This window comes from Gymnodraco acuticeps, unplaced genomic scaffold, assembly GCF_902827175.1.
Source record: "Gymnodraco acuticeps unplaced genomic scaffold, fGymAcu1.1, whole genome shotgun sequence".
In the NCBI taxonomy this organism is placed as follows: domain Eukaryota; kingdom Metazoa; phylum Chordata; class Actinopteri; order Perciformes; family Bathydraconidae; genus Gymnodraco; species Gymnodraco acuticeps.
Window position 1 is genome coordinate 4867122 of NW_022990042.1, and position 14760 is coordinate 4881881.

The 14760-nt window shown below is 41.2% G+C and overlaps 1 protein-coding gene across 1 annotated transcript; it reads left to right on the forward strand.

Annotated features, from left to right (window-relative positions):
• The first annotated feature begins 1312 nt into the window (after nucleotides 1–1312).
• LOC117545448 (angiopoietin-related protein 1-like) lies at nucleotides 1313–12739 on the forward strand. The gene is made up of 5 exons (XM_034215222.1): nucleotides 1313–1911; nucleotides 5573–6410; nucleotides 8933–9126; nucleotides 10239–10509; nucleotides 11052–12739. Exons 2-5 carry the CDS (start codon nucleotides 5609–5611, stop codon nucleotides 11237–11239), a joined length of 1455 nt encoding a protein of 484 aa, XP_034071113.1. The 5' UTR covers nucleotides 1313–1911; nucleotides 5573–5608; the 3' UTR covers nucleotides 11240–12739.
• Nucleotides 12740–14760: the final 2021 nt, after the last annotated feature.

A 14760-nucleotide genomic window follows, 5' to 3' on the forward strand; every position in this document is an offset into this window, starting at 1 on the left:
TCCTCTCCTCCTGCATAAAGTCAGTATATCTTTCAAAGAGCAAAGCAGTGTACCTGCAATAACTGTGAAGGTGCAGGCGGTAATAGACTTGTTTAGCCACAAGGAGGGGCTCAGAGAGAGAGAGAGTAACTTTATTAGTTTATGTTAGTTGTAGTCAAATGTCAAATTCGATACTAAATAATGAGTCCCTAAATACCAAGATAAATGTTGTCTCATTAGTCAACATTTATGGTACACTAATGAAGTGCAGAAAGACATTACCTTGCGGAAATACATATCAACTGTTACATGTGGGGACTAATATAGCATAGTCCTGTTTACATGGTTAGCATTAGGTTAAAAATAAAAAGAGACTCAGCAAATGTGTCCATAAGTAATGACTGCATTGGTTCCTTACTCTGGAATTCCGATTATTAGGGCTTGTCAAAGTCTCAAGGGGCGCAAGGCCTTCTAGATTTTTAGAGGTGTAGGACTTTTTAAAACATACATTTAGCCTAGATCTCAGCATTTGATGCATGTCTGTGAATATTTTTTTATAATTTGGATTCTTTGGAAAGTTCAGATTATCATTTAAGATATGAACTTTAAAAAACAGCTAAATAAACATCAGGAAAAGTGCCATGGAGAAGGAAAAAAAGAAAATACAGACTAAAAATAGCTCTTTTGTAAGTTCTATTCTTACTGTGCATGGAATATTCTATGATGTGAAATATCGACTGCGTCACTAGGTCAGTTGTTGTCAATTAACTCAATGATGGGAAAGGAGTCCCATGAGAAAAAAGGTTGGGAACACCGGCTCTAGACTACACAATAGTCAGGCTTGTTAAATGGGTTGCAGATAAAGATTTCCAGGCATGGATCGAATTAGCCCAAAATGTATTTTTCAGCTTCCCTCAGTAACAGCTTCCTCCGAACACATGTTCTTCTACATATCATTTATTTAAATTATGCGACCTCTATATACACCCGACCACCATGGAGACACACACTTCCAATCACGCATACAAACACATGTTCTCATACATGCACCATGCACAGGCAATAACACTTCTTCTACATTATGGATGTCCTCATAAGCAAATCTGTCCTCCCACATGCTGAAGTATCTCCCCACGCAGAGAATCCCCATGCATCAAAGCCTGAGCTTCCTCCTCAATCCAAAACATTTAGCTGAAGGGCGTTCTTTTTTTGTCTGCATATTGTCCTCGTAACCAAATAAACACAGCTGCCAAAAAGCCCTCGCATTGCCACAGGAGACACCCCATATACGGAGCAAACACAAGAGCAAATCACATGCAAATTGAATATGCTTAAACTACTGGATTGCCAGAATCAGTCAGTCATTAGATTAGAGCTGATGGGAAACAGCTTTGCGAGTAAGTAGACTTGATAAATTGTAGTTGAACAAGGCTGTGTGTGGAAGAGAGAAATGTACGTGTATTTCATCAGCTCATCAGACAGATAGGGTGCCTGGGAGACAGTGTTACATTGTAAACAGGACCGTATGACATGATGACAGCTAGACTGATTTGAAATGTCTTCACCACTCTTGCTGATTCACAGCCAATCCGGTTCGGTTATTTATTTGTGGTGAAACTTTATATTAGGAGGAGTTATTTTTTTCTTTCCGAACTTCAGAGGAAGAAGGCAGGCCAAGCCTTCCCTCTGCTCCAACTACAGAGAAAGTCACACCATCAGCCTCCCTCTTTCTGTGCACGGACCACCCTCCACTGTTCTCCTAGTGGACGGTGTTTGCCCATACCGTAGCAGGCCTTCATTCTAAATGAGAGCAAAGACAGACAGAGAGTGAGAGGAGGAGAATGGAGAACATGAACCTGCGTATGAATCAAAACTGAGACACCAAGGCTGGGTATAATACCTGCAATTTCTGGACTGAACTCATTGACACAGGTAAGAATCTTTTTTTTCTGTGATCAGGCTACTTAGGAAATTAACTTTTGTATATTTTTTAAGCTTTGGAAAACTTTTCACACTGTTAAATCTGCATATTTCCACGTGATCACTATAAAAACCTCTCAATGTAATCATTTCAGCAAAGTTAATACAGGAAAAACTGGTTTGAGTTTAAATTAAAGTTCTAGACATCCATTAATCTGTGGAGTAATGGTACATTGCTGAAGTTAAAGTATCCATTTAAGCTATTTTAAGTAACTTATATTTGTTTTTTAAATTCTGTATACATCTGGTGTTTGTTAACCATCATTGTTGGTGCATCATGTCTCTTAGCAGACGGACCCAATCAGTGGCACCATCAGAATAAGTTGTGGGTTAATTGGCACAGTTCATAGAATCCGCTGGCCAGAAGCAAAAGCCACAACAAAGTTAGACTGGAAAATGTGGGGCTTTTTGATGTATGGTTAAATAAAGTTGAAGGGAAATTGGGGGGTGGGGAGTAGGCCTACATGTTGTGTTCCAAGGGATTGTGAAGGGTTTTAGCGTGAGATAAATCTTTTAATTGGGGGGCTTAGCGGTAGGCAGTGAGAGCTCAGTGGTACCACTTAGAGTGAGTGGGCCGATTGGCAGTGTCTCCGTGTTCCTCTGGGCTGGGGAAAAAAAACAGCCGCCGCAAAGTTTGACCTGCTTGATTGAAAGGACTGCTTTAATACAGATGAGGTAGCTGGGTTTTGGTCAGGTCTGGCTCAGAGCGACGAGTAAGATGAATATACTCCTTTTTAATAAGTAAACAAAAAAAAACACGTCTGCTGCTGCGGTCGACTTGATGAAGACCAGCAGGGTGTGAACGACATGAGGGCAACCTGGTGGTAAAAACTGCCGAAGAGATCCCTGGCTGAGGAGCCTTTGTGTAAACACTGTCACTGCTGTGAGATTCATATTGTGGGGATGGAGACGTGCAGACGGGCCAATTGCTGAGGCCGAGCTATTGAAGGGGGGTGACCTGTGATTACGGAAAGGCAGGAAAAAGTACTCTCCGGGTAATATTAACGGACTGACAGTGCCAAGGTGTTTTTGAGCTCTGACACATGGCCAGTTTTTCCTAAAGTGCCTTTTCCTTTCCTCTCAGATGGTTTATAATCCAAGACTAAACAATCTGCAGCTTCTTCCATATGTTAAACTGGCATTTTATTATGCTGCTGAACTTTTAAGCTTTAAAAAAGGTATGCTAGCTCAGACTTTTTTTCAGTGGATAAGTCACTGTACTAAAAACTATTTGTTATTGATTTCCCTCAAGGCATGTTTTTTCTCATGACAATGATTAAGCACGGCAGCCTATGCTCTGGGATCTCTCCCATTAACTGCGGTTAGGACTCTTCAGTGCAAGAAATTTAAAGAGGAGACCGGGGAAATTATTCAAAGTCCCTGCTGTCTCTGTCTTGGACTCATTTAATTCTACTTATTTTGGCATAAATTCCTCTACAGATTAGTTTTGATTAGCTCTGATATGAAGTGCGTCACATTGTGTTCCTGTCTGAGGTGTTGGATGAAGGTTTCTTCACCCCCTCAGCCATATCCACCAGACATATCCTGCCTTCTGGTTGGATTTGGTCCAAAATCACCCTGAAGTTGGCTTCATTTCCAGAGCCATTGAATATGGATGGTGGGATATTTGACTTAGCATGGATTTGCCAACGTCACCCTCCCCTGCTGCATTCGTTGTGCTGTCGAAACCAATAAGATCAAAACAAAAGCTTTCGTTCCAAAAATAGACTCCAGAAAGCATTACTCATAAATCAGGGATTCCTGCTCCTCTTACTGCTCTTTTAACACATTTTCTTCTTTTATTCCTCACCCAATTTTAAGATTTTGTTTGTACCAACCAAGAAGAAATTAAAGAGAGCATGTGAATCATAATTTTAACCATCACTAGCATTTTGCTATTTACCGATATACCTCATAAATCCTGGTAGCGTGTAATCCCTGGCCATATTAAGTCAATTTTGTATCAAATATTTCAATTTTCAGTTAAATCTTTGGCCCCATCAAGAGGTTTTTAAAAAATGTTCCACACCAGTCAGCACAGGTACACTATAAGACTAAAGTGGAGGTTTGTTGAAGTTCTGAGCCAGGAAATCTACAGAAATATGAAAAACAGATCCCAGCACTTACCCACACCCAGACACCTGATACAGATGTGGTAAGGGCTGTAATGAAAGAGAACCCATGAGGGAATGTATTGAAAATCTGAGTTACGATAACAGATTTGTGGTGGATGGGTGGCACTGCTCTAACTCGACCACAAGCGTGCCAGAAGGCACATCTTGCTTGGGGCAGAGCAGTTGATATGTTAGCTGTGTCTTTGCCTAAGTCTGCTAGTTTTCACTACACAGTTGCATGCTCATTCGTTTTATAATTAGGCAAGACTCTTGTGTTGAGTCTTGAGTGGAAGCTCTCTTCTGTACCCAGAGGCGCACTGGGACTAAAATCCAGCCCTAGAAACTGACCCAGTCCGGCCACATGAAATGTCGGGGGGGCATCAGAAAAAAAAATACAGCCTGAAGCCTTCCGAGTAAATCGCCAGAACGCCGACACCTCATCATCACTCCACCGCTCCCTAATGCTAATGCTAATTATGCTACTGCAAGCAGATAAAATGGGGGCTTCACAAAACTTTTCAGAGTTTTACGGGGCAAGGTTTGCAATTCGCCCAGCCAATCAGACATAGGAACCTTTTTCTCCCATGAAAGTACCTGCTCTCTAGCAGGGGGTGAAAAGGGGGTGAAAAGGTTCTCATGAACTAAGTTAGTTCCGGATTTTTTTGGTGTGACGCAACATTTCAAGAACTATCGGAACTATACTGGGAAAAGTACTCCGGTATGAAAGCGCCTAATGGCAATGTTAACAGTACCACAGTGACGCATCCTAAAACCCGGAAGTAAACTTCTTCCGGTTCCTTCTACAAAATCCAATGCAATTTCTCCATAGAATTTTGGAAAATAGCTCGAAATAAGGTCTGTGGTTGACACAAATTGAAGAGACGGATCACGTTTTGTCTACCCTACTTTTATAATTTTATAATAATTTTCTAATCATAAATCTAATCGATAGATTCATGATCGATAGATTTATGATTAGAAAATTATAAAAGTAGGGTTGACATGTGGCTATTATCCAGCTGAACAAAACGTGATCTGTCTCTTCAATTTGTGTCAACCATAGACCTTATTTCAAGTTATTTTGCAAAATCCTATGGAGAAATTGCATTGGTTTTTGTCGAAGGAACCGGAAGTGGTAAAATGCTAACTTACCTCCGGGTTTTAGGACGCGTCATTGTGGCACTCTATTGCTTAATAAGTTGGCTAAAAGATAACATAGTTATGCTAACCTGTTCACAATGGTAATGTTAACATGTGTAATGCTAAATAAGTAAGCTAAACGCTTACATCAGTTTGCTTACATGTTCACACATGCTGAGGACAATAAACTTAAAATGATCTACATGGTCATTGTGGGCAGTTTTTTTCTTTTAAACCAATGTATTTGACATATTTTGACCCGATGATCATGCAGGATGAACATTATTAACATTCATTAAGGGCGATATGGGTGTACCAACTTTCATGTAAAATGGTCCAAACTTTTTTTTTTGTTATAGATCTTAAGCTACTTGGTGGTAAAGAGAGAAGGAACCATGGGGTCTGGATCATGGAGCGTATTTATTCTGGTTGGTCTGTCGTTTTGCGGCAGCAGCCAAGCCCTCACAAAGAGCCCCATCCTGTCCCGGATACGAAGGGCTCCAGAGGCCAATGGGGAAAGCAAGAAGTGCTCCTACACCTTCCTGGTTCCTGAGCAGAAGATCACAGGACCCATATGTGCCGCCCGCGGTTACTCTACCGACAAGGATCGAGTGACACGCCTGGATGTGGCTGGAGTGCGGGACGTCCTGTCGAAGCAGCGTAGGGAGACGGAAACTTTGAAGCTGGTGGTGGATGTGGACGGCAACTTGGTGAATGAAATGAAGCTGTTGAGGAAAGAGAGCAGGAACATGAACTCCAGAGTGACCCAGCTGTACATGCAGCTGCTTCACGAGATCATCAGGAAGAGGGACAACTCGCTGGAGCTGGCGCAGCTGGAGACTCGCATCCTCAATGCCACCTCAGAGTCACTGCGCCTGGCATCCCGGTACAAAGAGCTGGAGTCCAAATACGCAGCCCTGTCTGCTGTAGTGAACAACCAGTCAGTGCTGATTGGGGCACTTGAGGAGCAATGCATGCAGGTGTACAGCCGCAGGCATGACCAGACACCCTTGGGACCTCCACTTGTGCAGGTGGTACCTGAGAACATTCCTGTTAGTGTGCCACGTTTCACCAATGAGATCCAGAGGGACAACAACCGAGGCTTTGCCCGAGAAAGGGGCTCTCGCTCTGGGCCGTCACCCACGGGCGGCACCCTGGAAGTTCAGAAACCTCCACCTAGAAACTTCAGTGCTGAAGGTAAGTGAGAGAAGAATCCACCAATCCATCCATTACATTTCAATAATGTATTAATTGTTTCAAACGTGAAAATGTAATGCAAGTCATGGTTAAATGTAAAGCAGTCATGACTTTGGAGGCCAGCCGTGACAAAATATGAATCCCTAAGTTTGAAAACAGCTGCAGGTGGGCCAGTGGTCTAATTTTTTCAAAGGCCAAAGATTTGCACATTCAGCTGGAACTCTGCTGCCGGCTCAACAGAAAGAACACAAACCAGGATGGAAATAAAAATGTTGTAACGTCTCAACTGAGGCAGGGGACTTAAAGCAAAGCAAAGAAAGACCTAACCAGTGCGATGTTGCTCATCAACAGTAAATTCCTGACACATTTAGATTGCCCTCGCCCAAGAATAATAAAGTGTGTAGGATTTCACTACAGCTGTGTACGAAAACGATCCCTTACAAGACTGTTCCATTGCATGTGAGATGTAGACAAAACCCAGGCTGGTGTATAGACCCCTCAAAAACCACAAAGTAGAGGCACTTCTGCTATACTTTATGGGATGAATGGACTAAACCTTTACATTATTATTTTACCATTAGCCTGGAGAGGGTTGCTCTCCCTTTACATAAACTCATTGCTTCATAGGCTATTAGTAAACATGCTATGCTAATGGGAATGTTGAATTACTTTGGAAAAATGCAGTTAATCGCAGTGGTTTTACAAAGTATCTATTAAGTTTTTCCTTTTTTGTTTTCATACCATAAATGGGGTCATATCTTATAAAGTCATTTTATTTGCCTGACTCCCTACCGCTGTTCCTTAAGGACATGGTAAACATCTTTGCTGGATAAATGTGTTTTTTATTACTCTTTGTTTGTTTGATTTTATTCTTGTTTACCAGATTCCCTAAAAGTTCAACCCTCTGTCAGACTTCAATTTAAATGTCTCTTAATCATGTTCTGAAACAACAGAGTAAAATTGTCATACAAACCCAAACTGAGTTTCAACCTGAATCAGACTCTTTGATACATGTTTTAATATTTATATTGCGTTTAACCCTAAACCCTAAAACTCACTTCTCCTGCCTAGCCAATCAAAAGCAGAGTATTTGCATGCATGCTTTTGCCCTAAGAAGAAAAATAAAGTCTGTAAGGTCAAATGACGTCTTCTGCATAATAATTAGCCATCTGTTCTTGTGTGTTTTTTTTAGAACTGGCCACTTATTTGAAGGAAAACAGACTGTCAGAACCAGGGCCGGCCCTCGGCATAGGCAGTATAGGCGAATACTAAGGGCGCATCAACCCATAGGGGGCGCCTAAAATTGGGGAGAAAAAAAGAAAAAAAAAGTTAGAAATAAAAAAAAAATTATTTTGTATTTCATAACAACACCATTTCCCAATTTTGGATCAACAAAGTACATCTTATTATCTTATAGTAACAGAACTACGCCTATATTGCGTACAGCGCCCATAAACTACCCCCCCACCAAATCAAGTTGAACTGCCCCAGTAAAAACCATAGGTTTATGTGAAATTGTTCTTTTTTTTAAATAATGGTTTTAGTGTGCAATTATAGGTTTTAATTTTGTATTTGTGTTAATTTAAAAATAAATCTAACTCCCAAAATACGTACACAGCTTCTGTGTGCTTTTATTAACATTGGCATTTACTGTGTAAGCGGCCGCGGGGGGAGAGCTTTAGAGAGCTCTCTCCTGAAAGACTGAGCGGCTCTGATAACCTCAGCTCAGTGAGGTTAAGGCACACCTTTATATGATCATTATAGTTATAAAAAAATAAGAGAATAGGTGAAAAACAGGTATAAAATACTATATGACAGTACAAAAAAGTTGTTATTAATAAACAAGAATACAGTTTGAAAGGGGAGTGATTTGTAAAATATCCATAAAGAAAAAGAAAATCTGCTTAGAGTTCTGTTTCATCTGGGTGTTGAGAGATGTATCCATAGATTTCCTAATGTTGCTCTCAAAGTGCACCAGATTGATGCTTTTAACTTAAATATTAAAAAAAAAAGTCTTCCCGGGGGTGCATGCCCCCGGACCCCCCTAGAGCAGGTGAGGTCCCCCCCCCCCCCCCCCCCCCCCACTTAAATCATGTTCAAATGGATAGGAAACTAGATACAGTTACAGTCTTTCTGTTTTGGTGGTCATGCCACAACCGTGCACGCGCGAGTCATAGTAAGTGTAAGTGTCTGCATTTGGGGGGTGGGGGGGGGGGGGCGCCAGCTAAAATCTTGCCTAGGGCAGCAAATTGGTCAGGGCCGGCCCTGGTCAGAACAATGGGCCTTTTCCAATTGCATATTTTTTCTGACTTCTGAGGTTTCAAAATAATAGTCTTTCAGAAAAATAAAATGGGCATTGAAAAATCTCCTTTGAAACTTTCACAACAAACTGAGTTTTGCCACATGAACGTAGCTACATGTAATCAAAATGGGAAAAAAATGAAACCAGATATAGTCCTGCTAAAAGCTAAATAGCCACGGCTAGATGCCCACCTCTGTCTTTTGTCCTTTCTTTCCTTCAGGTCCTTTCAGAGACTGTCTCGACGCGCAGGAAGCTGGCCACAGCACCAGCGGCATGTACCTGATCAGACCAGACGAAGCAGAAAGGCCAGTGCAGGCTTGGTGTGAACAGGACATCGACAACGGCGGCTGGACCGTTATCCAGAGCAGGCGAGACGGCTCCATTAACTTCTTCAGGAACTGGGATAGCTACAAGGTGTTGACATATGACACTTCCCCCACCCTGTCTGTCTTATTTTTCTGTCTTCTCTCCTGAGCCAACTTCAATATTTGGGTCATCTAAAGACAACATGGGGGCTGTTACAGTATATGACCCATGTAGCGGAACCATCTGGGGTCTGGACTATTTCCTAGGCCAGATTCCTTGTGTTTTCACTAACTGTAAAATATAACGCCCCGTCAGCAGCAGTATTCGTGAAGGGTTATCTGGTTTGAGATTCCCATTATGAAACATTAGATGGCCCAATAGGAAGGTATGTTCCGTAGCTCAAACTGCAGAGGTTTCTTTCCAAACCGCTACTACTATGGAGCCTTCCTGGATGAATAGCTGGTTGGCTTGCGCAACATATAGACCCTCTCATCAAAGCTATGTGAGAATAAGATGGAGTATATCGTGGCTGGCAGCCTCAGCGATCCAGTGTTCCGTTCAACCTCGCCAGGCTCGTGCATGTGTAACTGGAAGCTAAATTGCTCTCTAAAAAATCTCTTGATTTGCCTCTGTGCTCTTTCAAAAAGCCACCACAAGTACACACACACAGCACCAGAGAGGAGGCCCTGGACTGAAACCCTACATCGTTCATCATCTGTTGGCTCACCAAGCTAATCCCCAATCCCAAACCTCAACCTCCTCTACCAAGTGAAGTGTTCTTCAGGCACATGGCCAGATGTACATTGCTCGCTGTTATTCAACATACGCGCCAAGGCCATTTTCACCAGCAGCCGTGATCTAAGAGCTCTGTTGGGTTTAAGTGATGAACCAGCATTTCGAGGATGGATGCTTATTTTGCTGCCTACACTCTACAACATGTCTTTTTAATCATTTCAAAGAAAGGGTGGTAATCTTTTGCAACAGCTTTTTCCTTTTGAAGCTTTGTAGTTTGTCTTAACTACAGAACCACAACCCGAATGTGATCAAAAAGAAAACTCTTGTTTGTTCTGTTACAATCCCACAGCCTTATTCACAAGGGGGTTTTATCTTCCCAAACAATTCTCATGTTTCTAAACTCCTCAGGCTACCACATGAAAAACAATGCTCGTTATTTCCTGTGATCTTTCTCTAACACTCCTTTTAATTTTCCTTTGATTCAGAGCGGCTTTGGCAATATAGACGGGGAATACTGGCTCGGCCTGGAGGGCATCTACAACCTGGGGAGGCAGGGGGACTACAAGCTGCTTGTGGAGCTGGAGGACTGGATGGACAAGAAGGTGTACGCTCAGTACAGCAGCTTCCATCTAGAGCCTGAGAGCGAGGGATACCGTCTGCGACTGGGCACCTACCAGGGCAACGCCGGGGACTCCATGAGCAGCGACAACGGCAAACAGTTCACTACTCTGGATCGAGACAAGGACGCCTACTCAGGTAGATGAACTTTAAAATGCATTATGATTATTTATTGAAATTGTGCCTAGTTTTCACATCTAATCTAGCAAACATTATTTATTGGTCAAAAGTAAAACACCTTCAAAGTCTCTTAATAAATACCCTTACACATTCTTGAAATCCAGATTTCTCTAACAGGGTCATCGTAGATCAAAGACCAATGAAATATGGCATCAGTCCCACGAATCCCATAATGCTTTATGATGCAATTAATATGCATTCCCAAATGAAAATTGAAAGTGATTATGACCGGGCAAATTGCACAAAATCATATCTTCCACTTCTTTGTCCATCATTTTGAGCATGTAAGCAGCTAAAGAGTAGCCTTCGCTAGCAAACACTGAAAACCAGCAAACGTTACATGCTAACATCTACGATTCTACAAGTTAGAAGCTCCAGAGATCTGGTCCCTCTATCTTGAAAAGGCAAAATAGAAACCAACGATTTTCTAAAAAAACTGTAAATATGTAGATGTTTTATAAAAGAACACTGTCATTAACCTTCCTGTTTCCCTACTACAGGTAACTGTGCCCATTTCCATAAAGGAGGCTGGTGGTACAACGCTTGCGGTCAAGCCAACCTGAACGGTGTCTGGTACACCGGAGGCGTTTACCGCAGCAAATTCCAAGATGGGATTTTCTGGGCCGACTATGGTGGAGGCTTCTACTCTATGAAGGCTGTCCGTATGCTGATCAGGCCCATAGACTGAGGAGATATTTGAAGCAAGGCTGAACCAGTGGCAACTGTGGAGGCCAGGGAGAAACATTGTGACTGGATAAGTCATCAGCAACTGGTTCATCCTAGATAAAAGAACTTCCCCAACCAATGGAGACAACCAATCATCAGTAGTGACTTGAACTGCCTTCTGTAACAGACATGGACTGTTCACTTTATATGGTAATAGATGCACAAAAAGAGGGATTTAGGGGGCATTCCTATTTATAGTAAGCCATAATGCTACTTTTATCAATAAATATGTTGGTGCAGGCAAATTAAGTATAATTTCAGAAGATGTTCTGAAATTAACATCTTCTGAATGTTATTGCATATATTATTCCAAATAATGCAATCTGTCTTATCTGTTTATGAGACTGCAGTGTTTTCCTCATTACTGGGTCACCCCGTGGAGACGAGGTGCCACATCCTTACAGAACCTTCATATTGTTTTCATTCATAAGTTTTAGCCTCACAGGATCTAAAAGCAGCTTTTCCTACCTTGTCAAGATAAACATGTGGAGGGAACACTCATACATGGTATATAAGTTGTGCTATAGTTGCTGGGAGCTGGAAAATACATCTTGTTAATACAGATATTTATACTCTGTATCCACTTCCAAATCTAAAAAAGGCCAGCGCCTTAAATAGATTGAGAAGGAATGTGGTTTAAATACATCTTTTTATATACACCTGATTACAAAAACAGCCTGGTTTAATTTTTTTCTCCCTACACTTAAAACAACATTAATACTCTATGTTAAACTACTTTGTCCAAGTGCAGATGACCAGAAATTATAATTTATGTGTACAATTAACTTATCATAACAGGGAAAAGGGCCAGGTGTCCTGAGGGAACAGTAAATGATCATATAGAGAAAATAAGAAATGTCCTCCTAACTGTATAAATGACAATCATTCCTAAAGTGAGCTTGCACGTATGGAAATTGCTGTTATGTGTTTTTCTCATTTGGCTGTTGATGTAATTTCAGTATGATTCTGGGGAAAATGATCATTGTTGATGAAAAAAATGGAATAGCGTTTTGTTGATGAGTTGTTTTTGAGCATGAAAAATATGCCAACCAAGCGTGTTGAAAGTTAGGCAATGGGACAGACAACGAGAAACACATTGCTGAAAACCAGACACGATGAAAAAAGAAAAAGAGAGCAGGGAGGGGATGAACTGGGATGGAATCAGTCCAAATTTCCGAGTTATATTCCCCCACTCTTCCTTATAAATACAGAGACATTTACATTCTTTCCACACAAAAGTGCTTGAGTTGTATGTTTTCGTAAAATATCTTTTAAAGTCAGTGGGCCTGCACTCTGTAATCGCCGGTATGGAAGGAAAGCGGCATCCTTTTAGGGGAGCCATCCCAGAGGAGAGGGGAGCTGGGGGTTTATTTTCCTTTTTTTGAACAGTTGGGTCTGCTTTGAACAACGGAGCTGCATTGCCTTTGGTGTCTCAGACAAAAATAGAAACCTCATATTGTGATTGTTTCTTCTTAGTGACCACAATAGCTCTCACACCCATCTCTTCAACACACTTTTATAAAGCAACAAAACACAAAGAAACGAGACCGGTCACAGCCAGCTGGACATGGAAACATGTAAAAAAACGATGTTGAATAAAAAAGGCTTTATAATGTTAAAATGTATAGCAATAAAAGCTGAAACCAATGAGTCACTATATGACTCACCTTAACAATATAACAATAACAGTTGTAGCATAGAACTTTAGCGTCACTTGAAGGGACATTCTTCCTCATTTGGATTGAGAAGAACTCTTCTCATGTGACATGCTGATTCATACTGTTAACCAAGTTGTACTTAGCTCTTGATTTGGTAATTTGTAATCTTTGTTCAGATTTCCTGCCCATTTCAAACTTATCTTGTGAGAGTCATGCAGATAACTGTAAGGGAAACTTCTGCAGCAATGGAGAGTGAGGACTCATAGAGACACGAGGAGAGTTGGAGCTTTGATGTCAAACACTGGTGTTTATTACAAGTATCGGCCAGAGAATTTCACATCACAAGTCACAGCAGCTAGAGGTTCTGACTGCACGGGTGCGTTGCCACATCAATTCTGCCCAGCCTCTCTCTCGATAGACCTTTTAACTAGTTTACAGAGAGTTAATCAACAGCTGGGCACACTGGAGATATCCCCAACATCTGGAGACACTGAATCACTTGCCTGACTCTTAGGCTCTGTGACCAAGAGTTGACCGGTCATAAAACTGAGAATGAGTGCAGCAGCACATTCTTTAAAGGAGATAACAGAGTCAGGGTTGGTTATTAACGTCAACAGACAATAAGGTTAAATATCTTAGGAGTAAGGAAGAATTATTCTCTGACAATAACATTTTGTTTTTTTAGCAGATTCAAACTGAAGCTGTGCAGACAACACAGTCTCACGGCATTTCGTGTTATAGTCACGAAATTAATCTATTGATTCGTGTTCACCAACACGATTTCGCCATTTTTCTCGTGTCACACAGAATGATTTTAAAAGCAATGTAAATAATAACAAATTAGAAGGAAAAAAAGATGACTTATTGATTTCAGTATTCTGAGGCCCCATTTATTTTCCTCGCGGACGGCAAAAAAACTCAGACATTATACAATTTAAAATAAAAGGGATAGGGTTAGGCTTAGGGTAAGATATTGAGTAAGAAAATGTTTTTATGAGCCACACAGCTTCTGGTATTCCAAGACCCAACCGGACAAAAAGATGTGGTGCAGGCACGAAACATACTACCAATAGAAATACATTGCTTTTAAAATCGTTCTGTGTGACACGAAAAAAAATGCGAAAATGGTGTTGGTGAACACAAATCAATAGATTAAATTCATTTTGTGACTATAACACAAAATGCCGTTAGACTGGGTTGGTACAGAAGGGAAATGTATTGCATGTCTGGATCAATTTAATTCTGGCCCTCAACCTGAACTACAAAACTCTTTTTCCAGGTGTATTTTTCTTGGTCCACCAATCAAAGCACAATGTCATCAGATCAGTCAAAACGTTTAAAAAAGTTGTCTCAAGACTCAGACTTGAATAGATTAATATAGAGCCAGCAGGTGGTTAGCCAACGTTAGCATAAAGACTGCAGCAGACAAAGCTAGCTTGGCTCTGTCCTAAGTTTAAAAACTCCCTACTAAACATTTTATATCTTGCATGTTTTATTCATACAGAAAATACAAAAAAACTACAAGTTGTGGTTTTACAAGTGGTTAAGTGCTGAAACTTCAGACCTATGTTACTGTGCCCAGTCGCTATGCGCCAGGAAAAACAGCAACACATAAAATCTCGGAAACCACAACTCGTGATTCAACAAGATAAAGTGTTAATTAGTGACCTTGATATGTACTGGCTGGTATTTCTTTACTTGAGTAGATTCAGTATAGCTCTTTCCCCGTGTTTTCGTTTTCTTGATGCTAACACAAGCTAACGGCCTGGGCCTAGCTTCACATTTAGCGTAGCCAACACACAAGACTGGAAGGCCTACTGGTATT